This window comes from Tyto alba, unplaced genomic scaffold, assembly GCF_018691265.1.
Source record: "Tyto alba isolate M040663 unplaced genomic scaffold, T.alba_DEE_v4.0 Super-Scaffold_23, whole genome shotgun sequence".
Taxonomy (NCBI): Eukaryota; Metazoa; Chordata; class Aves; order Strigiformes; family Tytonidae; genus Tyto; species Tyto alba.
In genome coordinates this window covers 9,077,877-9,099,040 of record NW_024881297.1, presented here as the reverse complement: position 1 = coordinate 9,099,040, position 21,164 = coordinate 9,077,877, and the positions used below count along the sequence as shown (strand labels likewise).

Sequence of the window (21,164 nt, the reverse complement as noted above, 5' to 3'; positions counted from 1 at the left end):
CGCAGCAGGTTGAAGTTCCATTAAGTCGAAGTGTTGTTTGAGTAAGGACAGGTTATTAAATCACAACTTAACAATTCACTCCCCCTGCAGACAACGCAAGTACTGCATGAGTATTGATACCGCTGCAACAATTCCTACGCACACTTACCTGCATAATTGCAACACATATCCCATAAAACAGGATGGGAACATTTTTATACAGTGCATATTTCAGACATCAGTGTCTTCCAGTCCTCATGAAAATGGACGGATCCATACTGTCAGAATACGGATAATCAAAATTTCTTCTGCTTGCCAAAACCTGTCCACAGAGGTGATCCCACCTTCCCGTTTTTCAGAAAACCATCAAAGGAAGATACCATAATGAGATCCCATAACACCACAAGTGAATGTAAAAGCTAGGAAACAATTACTAACTATTATCTGAATAAACTATGGCAAATTGATTTCCAACAGACAAGTACTGCAAAGTTCAGTGGTATCAACTGGCAACAGAAATATTTTAGCGATACACAACATTACTTACCCCCACACACAAAGAAACAAACCACTCCTAGATACTATCATACAGTTTGACAATGGTGCTCTTACTTCCCCAGATTGGGAAGATCCACGCATTTATGGAACACAATTTTCCAGCAATGTGGACTTCTCCCTGCCACAGCACAAGAGCAAATTGATGTGTAAAATTTTAAGGGAAAATAAGGCAGCATGACCAGTGATATTTTCAAAAGATCCTTTATACAGATTTTGAACTCCTCAATAAAAAGAGCAAAACAATAAAAGAGCACCCTCAACAAAATAACAACAAAGTGAGCTGTAGAAAGTATAGGGCTGTTAAACACATTAACACAGACTCCTAAATTCTTTAGTGAGATGCATATGTAGAGGTCCCTATCATATTGAGATTGTACCCAGAGCTGTTAAAAGTTACACAAAATTATACAAGAAGCTACAAAAACAAGTATAACTTTTCAAATTTAAAAAAGCACAGATTTAAGGCTATGGTCTACAATATCAAAGAATCCTTGGTGAAAAATGTTTGCACAGTAAATTTGTAGGGAGCTAAAGGGGAAAACAGTCCTGTCAAGCATAGAGAATATTTTAACAGCATGGTCTATTTTCCCATAAAGTCCGTCAGCAAACAAACAAAGGTCAAGGCCATTCATAAATTATAAAAATAATATTTACCAGACCTTTATCTCTCTGGCAGGTATAAGTGACTATTCTAGATAATATTTAACATAAAAGTTTACTTACAAAAATACTTGCAATAGCCTGAAATCAGATTTTAACCAGAATCACCCATTCAAGTCAGTGAAGGTTACACGTAAATGAAGATAATGTTGTTGGGTTGTAGTTTTGTTTTGGCTTGGGTAGGGTTTTTCTGGGGCTGCTACCAGTAGGGTCTATGAAAAAAAATGATGATCCATGTGAATTGCTCAAGAACAGACAGGTATAAGAAGTCCCTAAAATACTGATCATAAACCCTAAGAAGTCAATGACAGTCTTTCGACTCCTTTTAACAGATGAATTTAGACTAAAATATCACAAAACACTGAAGAGAAATCCCCTTGTCTGAATGACAACAATTGAAAAATAATTATTGATAAACATATGCTTTTTATGTTAAAATAGTAAACTTCTTTAACAATAAGACATCAAACTTTGTGATTCTGTCCCACACTGGATTACACCAGTGGAACCTCTAGGAAGAAACTATAGTAGGAGTACCAGCCCACTCTTTCTTCCACAACTGCTGAGGAAAGCGAATATGTATGTGTACATACATGAGATAATATGAAAATTAGAATGAAACGGCACATTTGCAGAAGAAGCTTTAGGTAAGAGCTAATGTAGCAGAAAGGTCATCCTCTTCAATTTTTACTGTTGTTTCAAGCAACCATGACATTTTCCTAGGCCATTTTGAAAATTGCATAATTGGCATGATCATGAGGCTTAGGCTAGTACCCTGATTCAGATAAGCAATCACCTTAAAGTGAAATATTATCTGGATTCTTAGTGTAGCTTTTCATCAATGACATCACACAATCATACATTTGTTCTTTTTCAAGCTCGCTTTGCTATATTTAGTTTAGAAACCGTTATTTCTTAGAAATGCCATTCATGGAGGGTGGGATTTATACACACACAGACAGGTATGATTCACCCTCTATTAAAAATTAAACTTGTAAAAATCTTTCATAAACAAAGACATGTTTGTTCTGCATGCATATTAGCAGAAGAAAAACATTTTGAAGGGAGTAAAGGAACTTGGTTTTGCTTAAGAAGCTCTTGTTTCCCAAACACCACAAGTTACAATGTTACAAAGAAAGCTACCACCAACTAACTTAAAAAGAACCCTAACTGTGGACATCTAATAAAAGTAACTGAAGGAGGAAAAAGAGAAATGCTCTAGTTGACAGTGGGTACTTGGCACAGTCAGTGAGGTAGTAAAGCATTTTAAATGTCTAAACTATGTTTATTAGATACTATCAGCAAATATAACTTACAGCTACAAGAAAGGCGATAGTCTAATAGGAAAAAAAAAATATTTTTTTTACAGTCATATTTCAAAGATTCATTCTCAGCATGAAAAATCTTCATTCCTGGTCACCCACTCCTTTTCACCACGTAAGCTGCAAGTCAGAAGCAGTCTAAAAAGGGTATGATGTTGAGATTCAGAAAATAATGCTGCCAAAACAAGATATATTCAATGCTGGTCATCTATCAGCTTTGGAGAACCACGTGGCCTATTTTTTCCCTCTACCTTAGCCTCTGCTTATGGCAATTTATATTGCAGAGTAAGTATACCTGAAAAAAAGATGAAGACTTAGAATACTAGAAACTTGAAAATATTGCAGACTTTGAAGGGTTAACCACATGCTGTAGAAGTCTGCAAAATGTATGATGCCCGCCACAGTTGACACATCAGGAAAAAATCCTGAGTGGAAGTAACAAGGATCCTGTTTGGATGTAGACTGCAGGAGTGCGATGCTGCTGCTTGGATGACACGAAAGAAGAGAGACTTTGCAATCCCCGTGCCATGCTGCCGTGGGACAGCTGAAACTCACCCTGGGATGCCGGGTCTGACATGGTTTTAAACTACGCGTGTTTTATCACAGCACTCTGGAGCATGAGCAAACTTGCACATGATTTCCTCTGTTTTAGCTGGAACGCGGCACAGAAATGAAAAGTAAAGATCAACTTGAGGTTTGTTAGCAAGAGGGAGTTTTTGTACGTGTGACATCCTATGTTGAGTCTTTATACCTTGTCTCGTCAGCAGACGAGTATCTGAGCAGGCACCTACGCATTCAAATCTGTACTGCTAAAATGACCTCTACCTGAATTTACCTTGAGACTCGCAAGGGCTTCGCACAGGTCCCCAGCTGCACCTGTTGGCAAAAAGCTATTGCCAAGCAGATTAAGAGCAACATTCAGTTAAAAAATGGAACTGAGTTAAGAGATTTGAAATGATGACACATGGCCCAATCTGAACTACAGATCAAGGCTGCCCAAAGCGTCACAACCCTGCAAATCTCTGTCACCTGAACAGAATTCCACACATGCAGTAATAGTTGTGAGCGCTAAAAAATTCAGAATTTCAATCCTGAAAAGCTACGTTCACCTGCATATTTTACTGAGGTATCGGCTTAGAGAACAAAGACAGAAAAGTGTACCAAGCCTGTGTCATCACCAAGCCTGATGACACAGATTATCTATTTACTGGTCTAAGGGTAAATAGACGAGAAGAGCTGCCACGGACTAACGTCAGATCAGAAGACTCCTTCAAAAGCCTTATGACAAGCTGTCATTCAAAACACAACTACTGATGACAACCATGCCCCTACAGGCATCACCTTCTGTTGTGCCTGTCCCTGCAATGGATGGCAACCTTGACTCAGCACAAGCAGCACTTATTCACCCAAGAGCTCTCATGGCTGTAAGGAGCCACTTGCTTGCCCAAGTAACAGTGCTCAACCACAAAGGCAATAAAATATCAAGTCTTCATTTTCAGGCAACCCATCAGTCTGCTGGTGAACCTTTCTTGCTATATACATAATGCAATTTATGAAAATTTCATTAGGTAAAATAACTAGAAAACAGTAACTTCATCTTCCTTGATCCAAGAAAGCACATTTAAGCCAAGCCTGGATGATAACCAACATCCAGCTATATGCAAACTTCAGCAGGAAGGTGGGATACAGCCCTTTCAAGCTGAGAAAGGTACATTAAAAAGGGCATTCTTAAGAGAAAAAGTGAACAATGGCTTGCAGAATAAGGAGATCATAGAGGTATCAGACGGATCTGAGAAAAAAATGGTAAAATTTGAAGTCTTTCCCCCCCCTCCCGGGTAGATAGGCTGTTTTCCCTCCTCAAAAGCACCATTATTTTAGATATTTCTTCCACTGCAACACTATTTTTTCAGAAATATTTAGCATCATACAAATACGGAAAACACTATGCAGCCTCTTCATCCCACACCAAGACTAAGGCAGAGATTTCATTCACTGAGGGCAACTGCTTATCTCATGAGAAAAAGAAGACTTGAGAAAGGTAACTGCAAATTTTGTTACTGACCATTTCTCTTATGCTTTACCACAAACCTTTGGTGAGCCTATTTGTCACACAAAGAGGCTATGTAACTACTCTAACTCAGCCACACTGTCAGATGCGCTTAATAACTTGTAATATTGACGATGAAACCAGATAGTTTATGAAAGTAAGTGTCCTCTGTAAGATACATGAACACCTGTTTGCTGAAGAAGTAGTGCTTCCATGAATCAGCCAAGAAACACAAATTCAAACAACACTTGCATATTTCTCTTCCACCAAAAGTGAGGAGATCAGTTTATCCATTTATCCCTTTCAAATGCGTCAAGTTTTAACAGCCCTCCTCCTTCTGGAGGCATTTTTCTATATATACAAACCAAATGTTCCTACAGTTAAAATACAGAAATAATATGTTGCCACAGGCTTGTAAGGTTTAGTTTTCAAACTTAACCAGTTAAAGTCTGGTGCAAACTTATAACCACGCATCTTGCAAAAACGGATTCCCAACACTATTGTTTTCTTATCCTCATCTCAACATTCAAGAGGTACAACACATTCAAGCACCAGCTAAGAAAGAATAACTATTATAGGACACACGAGAGCAATTTTACTAAACTCTCATTACGGGAAAAACAACATTTATAGTAGCAAGAGCTCATAAACATACTAAAGCTACACTTTCAAATCTAATAACAATAGAATATAATATGTTCTTTTTAAATATTAAAGCCAGCACTTTGTTTTTATTAAAGGCAGAGTAAAATACAGCAAGAAAACAGCAAATGTAATGATAAGAATTGAAATGCAAACAAAGAATTATGCATCAGATTGAAAACTACTGCCCCAGTCCCCATTTTAATTCATACCTTGTTAGTTTAATGCAGGGGAAAAAGGTAAAAAAAAAAAAAAAAAAAAAAAAAAAGTAGTAATTTGCCTGCTCACCTGGACACGTTTTCTGGAATGTACTCTAGAACTGGATAGCCATCACTTCTTCTGGATGCCAACTCCGAATGTGACTTCCAGGTCTCCACTAGCGTGCTGACGGGAGGGAACGAGCTCAAGTGCTGGAACGCCTGCTCTCGAGCAACCGGCCGCGACAAAGATATCGTGCCTTGGGCACCGATCCTGTAGTGAAACGACTGTCCACCTGAATTTACACCCACAATGGCAGAGGATGGTATACTGTTTTCTTGGTAATAGCTGCCATCATCAGGTTCCTGCTTAATTCCCACACGTAGGCCTGGATTTGGAAAACCGCTACCTTCACAACCTCCATCAAATGAAGAAACAGGTGGTCCTAAAATCCCAGAAAGAGAGTAATAGTCTTTGTCATCCATAAAAGAAAAATACGAGCCATCTGTAAATGGGAAAGGATTTACTGTTTGATTCCCTTTGAAAGAGGCACCAGAACAAGGATGCTTGGCTGACTCTTGCTTCACTGGTACTGAAAAGGGGGAATCAGAGTTTATTTTGCTGCTGTCACCAATGCACGCACTGCCGAACGAACCGTCTGGCTCAGGTTTTATGAACTGAACAAGGTTCATCTGACTGTTGTTGGAGATGGCGTTCTCCATTTCCTCCATCTTAGGAAACGTGAGTTCTTGAGCACCCTTGTCTTTTGTTTCTGGACTGGGAACAGTATCTTGGCTTCTGCTAGGTCCCGCCGGCGTGCCAGAAGCCGGGAATCCTAGGGAGTTGTTTGCAGGGCTACAGATGGATGATCCCACAGTGCTAACCGCTGGACTGGAACGAGTGGACCTGTTATTGGCATTGGAAGGGCTGGCAATGGAGCTCCTCGAGTTCAGGTTTGCAGGACTGGACACAGAAGACCGCATAGTGATATTATTGGGACTTGAGACGGGAGATTTCACGCTGCAATGACTGGGAGGACTAGAAATTGGTGATTTCATGCTACTTATAGGGCTAGAAAGCGGAGACCCGACGTTGCTAACGTGCGCGGGGCTGTGCAACATACACCCCCGGTTTTCAACGTTCGGTGAGCGCGACAAAGGGGTTCCCTGGCTGATGGGGCTGTGCACGGCAAAGTTCCCAAAGTTAGCAGTAGTTGAGGACACAGAGTTAACTCCCGCAGGACTACACACCGAGGAAGCCATGTTCTGAGGGCTGCAGCCCGAAGGGCTTTTCTCTTGACACATGATAGGGCTTTTGACAATAGCGTGCATGGCACCACCGTTCACAGCGCTCCCAGAGTCCGACATCAAAGATCTCAGGGGCCTGCTGGCGCCGTGGAGGGGAGAAGAGCAATGGCCGTTCTCCTTGTACAGCTTCACCAGCTGCTCCATGTTCTGGTAGATCTTTCCTGGGCTCCCCTGGTTCTGCTGATCGTAGGGGTAATCGGCATCTCGTATCGAATCCATATATAAACCCATGGATTCGGCCACTGTTGCCGACAGCTCCTTCGACTCTGTTTCAGTTTTGATATCAGAGGGCAAAAGGCCAGGCTGACTGCTGTCTTGCTGCAGGCAGGAGAGTAGCTCGGGTTTTTCTTTGTTGTTTCCTTGAGCGCTGCTGTTCGCAAAAGCGCCGGCAGCACAGCTTACGTTTACAATCTCCATATAGTTACTGTCATCAGTCTGCTCTCCAGCACCTATAGAAGAATACTCCACAGACTGAGAAACTTGACCCCACCGTCTCTCCATATCTAAGCCTTCTGGGTAGCTGTGGTATCCTTTTGTCTCCATAACTAGCAAAGACATATACAAAAAAGTAAAAATTAATAAATGACAGGACAGTGTCACTTCCTAAGGAAATTTCCTAATTTCCTAAGGAAACAAGGCATATCCGCTCACTCTGCCTATCCTCCTCTCTGTCTGCCTGCCAGGCCCGTTTCCCTGCCCCATCCATCATCTCTCAACCATTTGTTCAATTTCAATCAAAGCGAGGGAGAAGGTCTCATGGATACGACAGCCCTACGGGGTTCCGACAGAAAACCACTTCAGCAGTTAGAAAAGACTCACATTATTGCTCCCTGCCCTGCCCCAAAAGGCACGGCTCTGCAACGTCAGCACAACAGCCGCCCACCCTCGCCAGCCACAGCCCGTGGGCTGCCCTCACCCAGGGATCTGGGAGGAAAAAAAAAGGGAAGAAGGGTAGCAAGGAAGGAGGGGAACCAGAGAGGTCTTGAAAGGTGGACACGGCGGTGGTAAGCAGGACATAAACCCCATGGAAATTGCTCATCGCAGCGCTTGCTCCGCCAAGGACAGCTCTGCTCCTCCAGAGACCTTCCACTGCCACGCTGCAGGGACAGCAGAGCAAGGGAAGCTGGTGTGCTAAGAGGGTTTTCTCTTCACCTTCCCAACGTAGCACAGGATGCTTCAGAAGGAAGCGGCAGTTCTGAGGGGCCGGGTGCTGACGTGCCCCGTCACAGCTACACAAACTGCTTGTAGAACCACCTGAGGACACACGCAGGATGGGCTGAGCGGGGAGAGAAGCAGGGCAAAAGCTGAATGGGAAACCTTTCTGCCGCAGAGGAAGGGGATCAGATTAGGTGGGGATGTGTGGCTATTAAATGGTTCTGTATTTTTGCAAACCTCCATGGCAGCCAGAAAGAGGAATACAGAAAGAAAAGTAAACCTTGTTCTGAAATAGACCCTAAAAACTCCCCTCCAGTCCTGCATGTCACCTTCTTGAGGCAGAGAGCAAAATGCATGACCTAGCCACCATTATTCTGAAAATGACGTATAAGTAATATTATTTTTTTTTTAAGGAATTGCCTCATAGTATCATTAGATCTGTAGAAACTCAGGTGCCAACAGTTACAGTATCAATATTATGCAATTTTTTTCCTTTTAGAACGTATTAATTTTCCAATATTTAATTTAGTGTTTAGCCCCTTTACTTCACACTACTAAAAACCACTATTTTAACAAAATTATAAAAACAAAAGAACTTAAAATGAGTTAGTCAAATACTTGTCTCACTTAAAACTACAATCCTATGCCTACATTCCCCTCAAGCATAAATTTTATTAGAACATCATTTTGTGTATCAAATGACATTTGTATAGCCTAAGATTTTCACACAGAAGTGCCTACTTTCACATAAAGTCAGTTTGAGATAATCATCTACACCTGATTTAAGTGCTGAGAAAGCCTAATTCTTAGAGAAATCAATTGCAGCTGTGAGTGACCAGAATTTCTGAAAACCAGAAAACTTAGTTAAGGCTTAAATTTAGGATGTAAGTGAATTTTAACCCTCAAAATCACTAGCAGAACCACTGAGTACCAGGAAATCTCAGTTATAGGCCTAACTTTGCACTGGTGCACAAGCTTTGTAGCGACCTCTCCCACAGCAGTAGATTTCAAACTTCATACATAATCAATAGGCAAGCATGCTTTAAAACTTCAGCAAATAAAAATCTGGGGCACACAAAATAAAAAAAAAAAAAAAAAAAAAAAGAAAGAAAATGCCCTGGTCCTGCACTTCCAGAGAAAGAGGCACTGTCTGCTAAATATATCTGAGAGGATCAAAAAACCGTAGAGAGATTATTTGTGGTCTGACACAAGTTCGGTTTAAAATGACAGATATAAATTAGCAAGAATGCAGCAGCAAAAGATTTTTGGGGACTGTTGGTTTCTGTCACCTCCGAGCGCCTCCGTGGATACTAGAACTGAATAACCAGCTCACGAGCTGCGGGTAGCATAAAGGGTTTGGTTTTGTTCTTCTAAGCAGAGCTTACGACAACTTGACTAACATGTTTACCCATGGTATCCACACTTCACCGACTACACAGACATTCTTTTTTACTAACTTTCACCAAGTGAATTTGACTGTAGGCTAAAATACCCACAGACCACAACAGAAACTGAGTTGCATTACCTATCGGCACCGAAAGCATCACATCTTATATTTTGCAGAAGGAAGCTTGTATTATGAGCACAGCAGTTTCTCCAGAACACACACCCTCCCCCCCCCCCCCCCAAGAAGTACTTGGACACTGGGAATTATGTATTTCGCCCCAAACATATCAACAAACACAGCCTCCGCAGTACGAGTCTCCGATCAATCAGGCATGAAACCAGTTTCACAGCAACAGTACAATAAAAAAAAAAAAAAAAAATTTCAAATGGTACCTGGTATCCCTGCAACCAAAAGGTCACCTAGAGATGGGAAAATCGGAGGTAAATCCAGTTTCATGAAAACTAAACCGACGGCTCAAGCAACCACCCACTTCTTATTTCTTCAGGTTTGTAAATGAAAGTTTCACTGCCTGCGAGCCCAGGGGACCCCAGTTTCATCGTCAAAGACGGGCTGGGGTTCCCCCCCACACCCACCCACCTTTCTCCGAGGCAGCGGAGCACGGCTGGAAGCACGGGTGGGTGGGTGGGTGGGCTGCCCCCGGCACCGCCACCCGCCGCGGCGGGCTGGCCCCTCCGTCCTCGCACACGCGGATTAATACCCACGCAAGCAGCGCACACGCCTATTTCCCTCTCCGCCCTAACTCTCCGTGGAGCATCCCTGCAGCTCCCGGGCGGAAAGCACCGCTTTGCGCCCCGAAACGAACCCCCCCGCAGGTACAACCCGGATTGTCACGCGTGGGGAAACCCAGCAGCGAGCGAGCTCCCTCCCTCGCAGGCGTTCGCCGGGGAGTCGACTCGGGGGGGGGGGGAAGGGAGAAGGAGGAGAGATCCCGAGAGCCCAAACCCGCTTTCGGCCGAGGCTGCACCCTCCCACCACCCAGACCCCCAAGCGATGCAGAAAACCGCTTTTTTTTTTTTTTTTTTTCCTCCGCGCAAACACCGCCCCCCCCCCCGCCCAGTGGAGAGGGTCCGAGTTATCACCGTGACACACCCCCCCCACCACCAGCCCCCACCTCCCTGCGCGGGTGGCGGAGAGGAGCGGCACCCCCCGCCTCAGCGGCGGCCCCCGGGGTACCTGTTGCGGCGGGGCGCGTCCCCGAGCCCCCGCCGGCGCGGAGCAGAGCGCAGGGCGGCGCGGAGCGGCGCGGAGGGCGGTGACTCCCCCACCCACCCCCCCGCCCAGCGCCGCGCCGCGCCGCCCGGTGACACAGAGCGGCACCCGGGAGGGGACGGGAAAAGGTGCCAAGTCCTTTTAAAAACATGTCACATGCCCACCTAAAGTTCAAGTTTACGTCCCGCACGCCGCCCGCCCTCATTGGCGGGCAGGCCGCGGAGCGCCGCGCGGCGGGGTCCAGGCCGCCACCCCATTGGCTGGGGCGCGCCGTCAGTCACCCGCCGGGCGACATGACTGATACAAAGTTGCTGCGACACAGGCTTGGAAAACGCATCTCCTTAAAGCCGCAGGGGCCGCGCAGCCCCCCCCGCGCGCCAGCCCCGCCGGGGAGCCGGGGGGCTCCGCGCCCGCGGAAGCCTCCCGCCCCCGCCCCCCCCCCCCGCGGAAGGGTGGCGGGGCGGCGGGCCGGGGGGGTTCCTCCGCGGGCAGGTGAGGTGCGCGGGGCGCGGCCGCCCCCGCCCGGTGTCCGCGCCGGCGGCAGGGCCGGGCATCGCCTGTCCGCCGAGCCCGGGATTTCCGCCTTTTAGCGGCGCATGAATATGCGCGGTACCGATGCGGCGGTGATTTAACCGAAAAAAAAAAAAAAATGGGGGAAAAAACGGCAGAAAAAAAATAATTCTAAAAAGTAAAAATAATAAAAAAAAAAAAAAAAAAAAAAAGCGGAGCGCGCGGAAGGGTTCAAGGACTCGTCCTCCGCGCTCCGCCGGGCTGGCTCCGCTCCGCGGTAGCCGCGCATCCCGCGTATCCCACCGGGGCGGCCCTCAGCTCCGGGGTGCTGCCGCCCCACCGTGTGTGTGGGTCGCGTGTGTGTGTCCCTCCCCACACACCTCGGCGCCCGCGTCCCGGCTGCAGGAATACCCTTTTCCCAGAGAAAAAAAAAAAAAAAAAAAAAAAAAAAAAAAAAAAAAGCAAACCAGACACCGAGCAAACTTTCAGGCGATGCGCTCCTAACTCGCTCCGTAAATAACGCCCCCTCCCCCCCCACACACGAGCCCCGGTACCCACCCGAGTCCCAGGTGCGCCCCCGGCCCGGCGGGGACAGCTCCGGGGGGGTGCCTCGCGGGGTGACAGAAGTGTCCACGGGGATTTGGGGTGGGGGCTGATCCCACCGTGGAGCGGCAGCTCCGTGCAACGCGCGGGTAAGGGGAAAGGGGGGGGCACCGTGCACCTTCGCCCGAAATCGCCGGCTGCGCGGCGTCACGCGGGGAGCCGCGGTCCGCTGCGGGGAGCGGGGCTCGCCTTCACACCGGGCACAGCGAAAACGCCAACATCCCCAGGATTTGGGGTGTCACGTGCAGGGGCCCTCCCTACCCCCCCCCCCCCCCAATACATTTTCCTATTCTGCCAAATATCGACCCGCACCCGCGGCCCCCGCCGGGCACGGGCCGAGGCGGCGGCTCCTCAGCGCCGGCGGAGCGACCCGCGGAGCGGCCGCTGCCACCGCGCTTCTCCGCAGCGCTGGCGAGCAATGGACGTGTCCGTGTCCTTCCCGCGAAGTTTTCACGGATGGGGACGGGACCGGCCGTGACCTGGATACGCCGGCTGGTGCGGCGGACACCCGCCCCCCCCCTCCCCCGCCACCTCCTCAGCTAACCCGCGCCGCTCTCCGCGCCCCGCGCAAGGCTCCGCGCTGCACTCACCTCCCCTACGACATGGTGGCGCGCTGGGAGGAGGAGGAGGAGAAGGAGGCACGGCCCCCGGCTACTGCCAGCAAACCATCCGAGAGCCCGCACCGCCAGCAGAAAAAAAAAAAAAAAAAAAAAAAAAAAAAGGAAAAAAAAAAAAAAAAAGTACGCGGAGGAAACGGCGGGAGGGGGCTGCGGCAGGCGGCGGCGGGGTGTCCGCGGCTGGGCGCGGAGCGGACAGCTCCCACCATGGACGCCTAGGTGGGTGGGTGTTCCCGCGGGTCACACCCTCGCCCGCCGGCGGAGGGGAGCGGGGGGTGGATCCAGCACCCGCGGGCGCGGGGGGATTTAGGGAAAGGGTTGGGGGGGGGGGGGGGGGAGGGAAGGGGAGGCGGGAGAGGGAGGGAGAGAGACACCCTCCCCCCCCCCCCCCGAAAAAAAAAAAAAAAAATAAAAACCAACAAACGCAAGAAAAAAACTTATGTCATTCCAGGTAAAACTCCCATCTGCGCCACCAAGGAAGAGGAGGGAGGAGAGTGGTGAGGGTGTAAACTTTTTCCTCCCCCCCCTCTCCTCCCTTCCCGCCCCCCCCCCCCCCCCCCGGTGCCGCCCGGCCCCTCAGCAGCGCCCGGCGGCCGCGCCGCCCCCGCCGCCCCCTCCCGCCCCGGCGGCTGCCGGCGCCGCGGGGTTTCTCACGCACGGAGCCCGCCGCCGCCGCCGCCGCCGCGGTTCCTGGTTCGCGGAGCCGCCGGAGGAAGGGAAGGAGGGCGGGCGGCGGGGAGGCAGGGCGGGCGGCGGGGGAGGAGTGTCTCCCCGCGCCCTTCCCCAGGCGGAGCGTCTCTCCCGGCCCCGGTAGCGGCGGCGGCGGAGGCACCCCACCCCCCCCCCCCCCCCCACACACACACACATACACACCCCCCCTCAAACCCGCCGGGAGGGCTGCGGGGAGCGCGGCGCTTCTGGACGGGATTTTGGGAGGAGGCTGCGCGTCCCCCCCACCCCCGGGCCTGCACCTTCCTTCGCCCCCCTCCCCGCTCCCGCCAGCCGCGGGGAGCCGGGCCCCGCGCTGCCCCCGCCACCCCCCCCGGGGGTAACACCGGCGGAGCAAACCCATCCTGATTTCAGACATTTAAAAAAAAAAAAAAAAAAAAAAAATGGGCGCTAACATCGATACCGGTTTTAAATTAGTATTTTACTTGTGGCTAAGGTCTTTTAAAACTGGTTATTTTTAAGTGCGGGGCATTAAGTGTTTCTTCATTTAAACATCTTAAGGAAAAAAATTAGGCATTCGAGAGAGGAAAAAGTTGGCCCTATTTTAATACCCTCAGCGAAGTCTTTAATCATAGGAAAGGATTGCTCACATTTTACCTGTGCCGGAGCCTCCGTAGGATCGGGGCCTTGGAAAAGGCAAGTATTTTATCAGCTGTTGTTTGCATCCGTCAAAGTTTGTGGGTAACTTGATAAATGTTAAACAGGGAAGCATAAAGTGCTGGTGAGGCCAGACTTGGAGATAATGGTGCATTCAATAGCTTAATTTCACAATTAGTTTGCTATATTATTGGAAGCAAATCATATTTCACTGTGCCTACACTAGTGCTCTATTTTTAGCCATAATGTAGCTAAAAAGGAGGAACCTACTGAGATATATTATAACACCGAATGTGAACAATTCTGTTCTCTCTCTTTTTACTCGTTTCATGTTGTACATCTGGTTTGGAATACAGCTCATTTATTAATCGTGCAAAGCTACCACGGACGGGTTGGAGGCTGCAGTTCCAAGGCAGAGGAAAGTTCCACGCAACTCTGGGAGTAACCCAGCAAATCAGAGTCATGCAAAAAGCACCCGAGCACCTTGGCTGGTCTATCAGTAACTGCCGCACCGAGCACAACTGTTTTATGTTAATTTATAGTAACGCTGTATTTGGCTGATGGGTTGCACTTCTTTTGTCTTACTCTTCCTGACATTCTTTTTTTTTTTTTTTTTTTTCAGGGCAAAGGTGTAAATGAAATGAAAAAGGCATCTGAAATGCCTGGAGGTAGCTTTAGTCTTTGTGTTGCATTATCTCTGTCTTTTTTTTTTTTTTTTTTTTTTTTAAACAAGAAGGGTAAAGAAAAAAAAATCGAGGGAATATATTTATCACCTGTCTTAATACCAAATGTTTGATTCCCCACCCCCCCACCCCCCCCTCCCCTTGTGTTACATACAGAGATGGCTGCTGGAAGAATAAAGCACCTTTCCCAGTACATGCAAGATGCTCATAGATTTTCCACAAATTTAGTAGAAACCTCATTTGTTTTCTGCTTGTGGTTCACGGGAGCACTTAGCTTTTTAGTGGTTGACACCATATCTATTTTTAGCAGCATTTTAACAGCTGTCACTAACAACTAAGATCTCATCTTGAACAGGCAAGGGAGATTATCTGTTTTATTTAAAAAATCAAACTACATAATTGTCAGATTATAAAACGCAATTTAGATCTTTATCTGTGAAGAGAAAGGGCTATCTTTTCTCATTATACCAATTCCGTGGAAAAAAAAAGGACCTATAGCGGGCTTGATAAAATAACGAATGGGCTTTGCAAGGTTTGGAAATAATGCTATTCAAAGGCATACAAATGTATATATAGCACATTTAAAATTCTGTTAAAAGTGGTCCCGCTACTGCCTTCTGCAGCTGTGTTGTGATGGGGGAAACCGCAAAGAGTCGAGTCTTAGTTTTCCAAGTAGGTCAAGAGGAGCAGCACGGACACCTCTGATGTGCAATTCTCTTCCCTCGCATTAGATTTTATAAGAGGTTAACTCGTGTCAGACACATGACACTGAAAGCAGCAGACAGAGGAGTGTAAGCCACTCCGTAGCAGATGTCATCTCTGTTCCTAAAGATAGTGGGAAATTTGCTATGGATAATGGCATTACCAAACAAGATAACGCTGAATCTCGGCAAGTGTCACATTTTACCTCCTCCCATGCTTGGTAAAGTCACATTTTACCTCCTCCCATGCTCGGTATTAGGGGCTGCAGGAGCGGCGATGTAGTGTAAAAGCAGCCTACTGTAGTGTCTGACTTAGAGAGGTCATGTGCCCTATTTTGAGAACTGAACCAAAGCGGATGAAGTTTTGAGTCGGTTCCAACTAAGGCAGCTGGGCATTTCCCACTCCTCTCCAGCTCCAGCCCGGGAAAGCAGGCGGTTGCATGGTCACATGTATTATTCTTTTACCCGGTATTATTCACCGCAGGTTTAATTTGTACATTGTTTGGCTCTACGTGGTTTTGATTGTTTGAGATTCAAAGCTGAGCAGGAGGAGTTGCATTTTGGGAAGACACTGGAAAAACGTTGGGGATGATGGAGGAGAGTTTGCTTTCCCTGTCCAACAGGTGCCAGTCTGCCGAGAGAGGAGTCCACAGTCTTCTCCAACTCTCCAGTTAATTGTGTTAAAGCTGATTTCCCGAGCCGTGCTGAAAGTCTTCAGAGTTCTTTACAAGCCCTGGGGAAACGTAAGTGAGCATGTTTTCTATATGGTACGCGTATGTCCTCTGAGATATCAATATTTTATCTAGTTAGTCTAATTTTGAACAATTTAGTTTTCTAATTATAGATAAATCTTTTAGCTGAGCAACAAAACGTGTTCCCTTTTAACCTCAATTCTTTCTTTTCTTCTTTTTGTTTCTTCTTTTTTTTTTTAATGCTCCTTAATGGCCTATGTTATAACTGTGGTTGAACCACATCTAAGTATAGTACGATTGCATTTCTGATGCACATTGGCATCAGCAACCACTTGCTTGTGTAAAGGGCCAAGACATGCATTTGAAAACACAGATTTCCAGTACATTGAAAATCACAGTTTTTATTGACGATTAGCACCAATAGTTTCATCAGGTTCAAAATGAATACATCTCACGAAGAATGTACTTGTTGTGAGTAATAGGTCTACGTTGACAACGGTAGGACAAATGAAGCACAAGGAATAGCACGTAAGAGGTGCTTTGTATTTTTTGTAGCTTTAATATTGCCTGCTGTATATATTTACATTGTTTATAGTCAACTTCTCTCTTGTTTACTACTTGCGCTCTTTTAAGAAAACATAATTTGTAAAAAAAGGGAACATTAAAAAAGTCGTCATTGCCACAGAATGCAAACTTATCTCAATATTAATGAATTCCAAACAATAAATGGTAGTGGCAGCTAATTGTATCTTAATATTTATCTACTACCTACTGGCATTTTTACAGTATCAAATGATAACTCCTACCGTAATCTGATTAAAATTTGTAGTAACCATAATAGTACTGCACCTATGCCAAAAATCCAGTAAAAGTAAGAGAGCAAAGAATACCCTCCAGCACTTAATAAACATATCAAATGCAAATTGGAGGAAATTATTTAATCACTCTATAGGCTAGTTAATTTTGATGATTATTCACAGTTCTAGTAGCAATACTTAGTATGGAACAAGTTAGTAACAAAATTGTCATGGCACCAAGGTTATAAGTAGAATTTGAAACTTGCTGCATAGAGGAAATTACCTTCCTGATTGAATGAAGGTGCAGCTTTAAAGCTCCTACCGGAAAAGGAGAATTCTTAGGTAATTTTCCAGATTCTTCTATAATCCTGAAATGACCTGCTTTCAGATATTATGCAATGAGAGATGGCTTGGTATTAACCTGCATGATCATATTAATTTTGAGACTTGAAAGACCTTTGTTTTCTACATTTTTAAAAAACTTTATTTCCTGGAAAAGAGATTTCAGATGGGCTGTCCCCAAAGCATACGGTGAAGAACAGACTGAAGAGAGAGATGCTATGAAGTTGAGTTAAGAGGCTGCTCAAGAAAAGTGTTAATTTAACACGTGCCAAGACAGAAAAGGGAAAAATTTCTATTGATTTTGATAGATGTAGTCTGTTGATTTTTTTTATAGATTAAATACCTGCTTCCTATGTAGGCTATGGTCCTGCTCGAGGAGCTCATTCAATGTGCCACCTGGGCCCAAGCTGGGCAGTTGATCTTGGGCGACACGGGGAGTTGGTCCTTGTCAGACGCATGTTACAAAGATTTGGTTAAGAAAGGAATGTATTTACCACAAGGAATCATAAGTAGGTGTTCTGAGAAAGTGTCCTGGCCTTGAAGGTGAAGGTCACACCAGAATTTGTGTGGCCTAGACCAACTATCTGGTAACCAAAGGTCATACGTTCCAAAATTTTCCCACTGTGCTCACCGATAACTTGGCCCACAAGCCAGGAGTGACAAATTTTGACTCACTGGATGGGTTTGTCCCTAATGGCCCCAAACATATGCAAATAAACAGAGTGATTCACAGGTGAGAGCAGATATCCTTACCAACCCAGTTGCCTGGCTATGGTTTATTCTCTTTTGGTGTGAGTGTAAGTGACAGTCGCTCATCTCGGTTTCCAAAAATGATGCTGTCAGTGTATCAGTGCTTGTACAATCCTGGCGCCTGCAGCATCCAACTACCATGCAGACATAATTCTTCCGAGCTCTGGGAAGAAGAGAAGCATTATCACCATTTTATAGACAGGGAGCGGAGGAACAAAGAGATTGCAGGATTTATCTCAGGTCCCCTAAGAAGGCTATGGCAAAGCTCAGTACTTCCCAAATCCCAGCTCACTGCCTTTCATCACAGGACCAGATTTCCACTTCAGCCATTGCCTTCCCAAGATTGCTGTGTGAGCATGAATGGCGTATAGTTAAAACACATTTGGTTGTTGTCTGGGGAAGGAAAACGTGACGTGGTCTGTTTGAATGTATTCCTTATTGAAATGAATTTAGAAAACCCATATTGTCAGGGCTTTTTACTGTATGGATTAGCAGCAGCCGCTAAACATTGACATTACCTTGTCTGCTCAAGCCTGGTCAGAAGAGTCACATTCCATGAATGTGCAAGAATTTCTGGCATGAATTCTTCTACATGCACATTTGCATTTTGGCTTCTGTGCATGCTGTTCATGTGCTCACCACTTTGAACTCTGCTTTTCATGAGTAATTCCAACAACAAAATTCATTCCTTCCTGTATACATGGAAAGCAAGCACAAAAGAGGCAGGAACGTGGCCAAATGAAAGTAATTTCAAATGCTTTTAATTTATTTATTTATTTTGCATTCCGTTCTCAGCTCTGGCTAGACAGTCGCAGAGTAGAAATTATGTACCCCTCTCAAGATTTCTAAAGGAAGATCAGCCAGGACTCAAAGGAAATCTTGTTTGTTTAAGAGTCAAAGTTGGTCCAGGGCAGGAATGATAGAGGGTTTAGCAAACAAGAATTCCTCCCAACGTGATTCAGTTCTGTCCCCTATGCATGACTTAAAATTGAAAAAAGTGAGCCTCTGAGAAATCTTTTGTATTCAACAGCTGCACAGAAGACGTGACTACTCCTAAATGTAAGACAAGGTACTCTTTTTTTTTTTTTTTTAATCTGGTTTCTTTGGTTCTGTTCTAGGGAAAAGACACCTGTCCCCGCGATGCTAGTCCTGCAGGTGAGCTTCACCTTTCAAGTCCTGAGCATTACTCTTTTCTGTAAGAGGAATGCATAAGAATAGTGAAAGGAAGCACGTGTTTGTTTAAGGAACTAGAGATGCTGAGCTGGATTTGCAGTATTTATACTACTTTTCTACAATTGTAACAGTAGTGATTGTAACATGATTTACACTGCCAGGAGAGAAAGAATCAGACCTTCTTTTACAGTGAATCGTAAACAAATGAATAAATAAACTAGACAGTACAATCCACGTGTGCATTTTTATTTCAGAGTTTACACTGAAGGGTGTCTAGTTCTAAGCAGGTGCTTCCTTGTAAACCAGTTGTGGAGAGCAAATCAGTCCCAGGGACTGTCGCTCCTTGTTGATAGTCAGTGGGCGTAGATGCAGTAGATGTAAAGGCCTATGACTCACTGAGCTTGCTAAGGTGAAACCAGAAGAGAGTAGATAATTGCACCATTATAAAAAGAATTATCACATTTTGATTACAGAAAAAAAAATCTTTTAATGGTGCCGTGACTCTTGGGAACTAAAATAGGGGATGGGACCAAAAGTGGAGAGTTTAATGTCAAAGAACTGCAAAGTGTTCCCTTTAATTGATCATTTTAATCAAATGTGCCAAAAAGATGATTTCTAGAACTGAAGGGATAATGGGTCAAAACAGCCTAAGGTACTTCCCCATGCCAGTTCTGATTAAAATCAAAAAGAAGACTAATCAAAGAGCCAAATTAACATCGGCAAGAAATTTCTGAATCTAGAGATCACTGGGATACTTCATAAAACAGAAGATGCAACCTCCTGCCTTATGTACAAAAAAGATACCGAGTTTGAAATTGCCCCATCTAGTTTGATAATCTGTAAATTGAAGAGTGAAAAGGAGGGATTGCAGGTAATCCAGACTGATATGAGAATTTCAGCTGCTCAGAGTGGTATGAAGAAGGCATTGCCTTTTGACAGACAGTGAAGAATAATTTGTTGTCACATAACCCAGAAAACTTTTACATAAAATGCAGCAAGTATCTGGGCAATTAAGAACAAAAAGCAAATGTAGTATAAATTAATGGCTATCTATGCCCTTTATGGAGTACATGAAACTTGGCAGGATGGTTTTCATACAGGTAAAGACATTATAAGATGACAACAATTTAGTCTGCAAAGGCAAAATGAAGAAGACAATAACTGTGGGTGTGGAGGACAGTGGTATCTCCTCATTAATGGTGGTGTGGCACAGAGGGAGAGTCATTCATCCATCCCAGCTGCATCGAAGATTTGAAGCACACCAACAAAAACCTGTCATTTTCTCTTTCCGTGTGGATCTCTGTGGAGGTTTTAAAAGTCTTTGGGAAAACTGACCCACAAAATGGGGGGCTTGGAGCACTCCTTCAGGAGGGGAGAGACTCTATTTTTACAGGGCACTAACTAAAAGAGGGCCAGTGTCAGCGTTGACATGGGGTGCCCAGCATCCTGGCTGAGAGAGCAGGGGAATGTCCGCAGTCTCGAGCTGGTCCCTCTGCCTGTGAGACCCCTTCACCTGTAGCAGGTAGAGATAGAGCTCTAAGTAAGGAGTGGGTGAGATTTCTGTAGCATATGGCCCAGGACCGCTGCCCCAGGGTGATGGAGAGTTGAGAACAGTAGTGGTCAAAATAGGATAGAAGTGGATGGAGGCAGCAGAAATGTCCTTGATTTGAAACATCCCTTTGATAATTTCCTGCTAGCTCAGTCTGAGTTCAGGAGCCAGTGGGAAGAGACTGGCAGGACTTTTTGAATATCACGTTAGGGATTGTAACAGAGGGGCAATCATTCACAGCTCTCATAATGAAAGTTTATTTCCATGAAGGTGGGAAAGGATTGGCAAAGATATCAATCCTCAGGTGGAAAGGTAGCGTTATATGGTTCATGTGAAGTAAGAAAGGTGTTTCTTATAGGGTGCCTTCACAGCCAACATTTGAAGATTTCTAACACTATGTCCCAGTGACCTTGGTAAGGAATAAGACATGACACTCTACTCTTGTTATGGACCAGCAGGGAGAGAGTTCAAAGAAACCTTAGTTGGAGTTGACACATAAGAGACTCTGTCAAAACCAGAGAAATGTCTCTTCCTCATCCTCCTTTGCCTCTGCTTCCCCAGCTCACTGCACCTCTGTAACAGCTGAAAGGAAGAGGGAGGCTGCAGACTTACGTTACAGATCTTATCCAAAGAGCATCTGTAAATGACAGCATATGCTGTCAAGTGTGTTCAGTGGTTATTCCTTGTTTGATGCAGCAGTGGCCACATAATTATGTCGCTGCTGGGCTTGCTAGAATGTAATATTAAATATTATTCCAGTTGTTGCTGTGCATCCCTGCTAGTTTTACTTGTTGGATTTAAAGTTAGTAGTATTCTGACATAGCCCTGGTTCAGGTGAATGGATATCTTCTTTTCAAGGACAATGGGTTTCCCGTAGGAAAAACAGATTTGTCCCACAGCTAATGCCTACAGACTGAAATGAGCACTGTTCAAAAT

The 21,164-nt window shown here is 45.5% G+C and overlaps 1 protein-coding gene and 1 long non-coding RNA gene across 7 annotated transcripts in view; one reads left to right on the top strand and one right to left on the bottom strand.

Moving 5' to 3' along the window:
• Positions 1–12,910, bottom strand: part of NR3C2 (nuclear receptor subfamily 3 group C member 2) — a 211,557-nt gene extending 198,647 nt beyond the window's left edge. Inside the window, exons 1-3 of one of the 6 annotated variants that reach the window (XM_042796375.1) lie at positions 12,874–12,910; positions 12,189–12,249; positions 5,497–7,258 (exon numbers count right to left, since the gene is read on the bottom strand). In XM_042796375.1, the coding sequence (XP_042652309.1) occupies positions 5,497–7,256 (1,760 nt within the window). In that variant the 5' untranslated portion in view covers positions 7,257–7,258; positions 12,189–12,249; positions 12,874–12,910. Of the gene's footprint in view, positions 1–5,496; positions 7,259–9,647; positions 10,106–10,449; positions 10,490–10,649; positions 10,826–12,188; positions 12,730–12,873 lie in introns of those variants that run through there. The other 5 variants (XM_042796374.1, XM_032990067.2, XM_042796377.1 and 2 more) reach the window with 5 other exon arrangements.
• Positions 12,911–14,161: 1,251 nt separating this feature from the next.
• On the top strand, positions 14,162–18,906 carry LOC116960977. The gene is made up of 3 exons (XR_004406700.1): positions 14,162–14,209; positions 15,549–15,668; positions 18,625–18,906. It is a non-coding gene; the product is annotated as an uncharacterized LOC116960977 (long non-coding RNA).
• Positions 18,907–21,164: the final 2,258 nt, after the last annotated feature.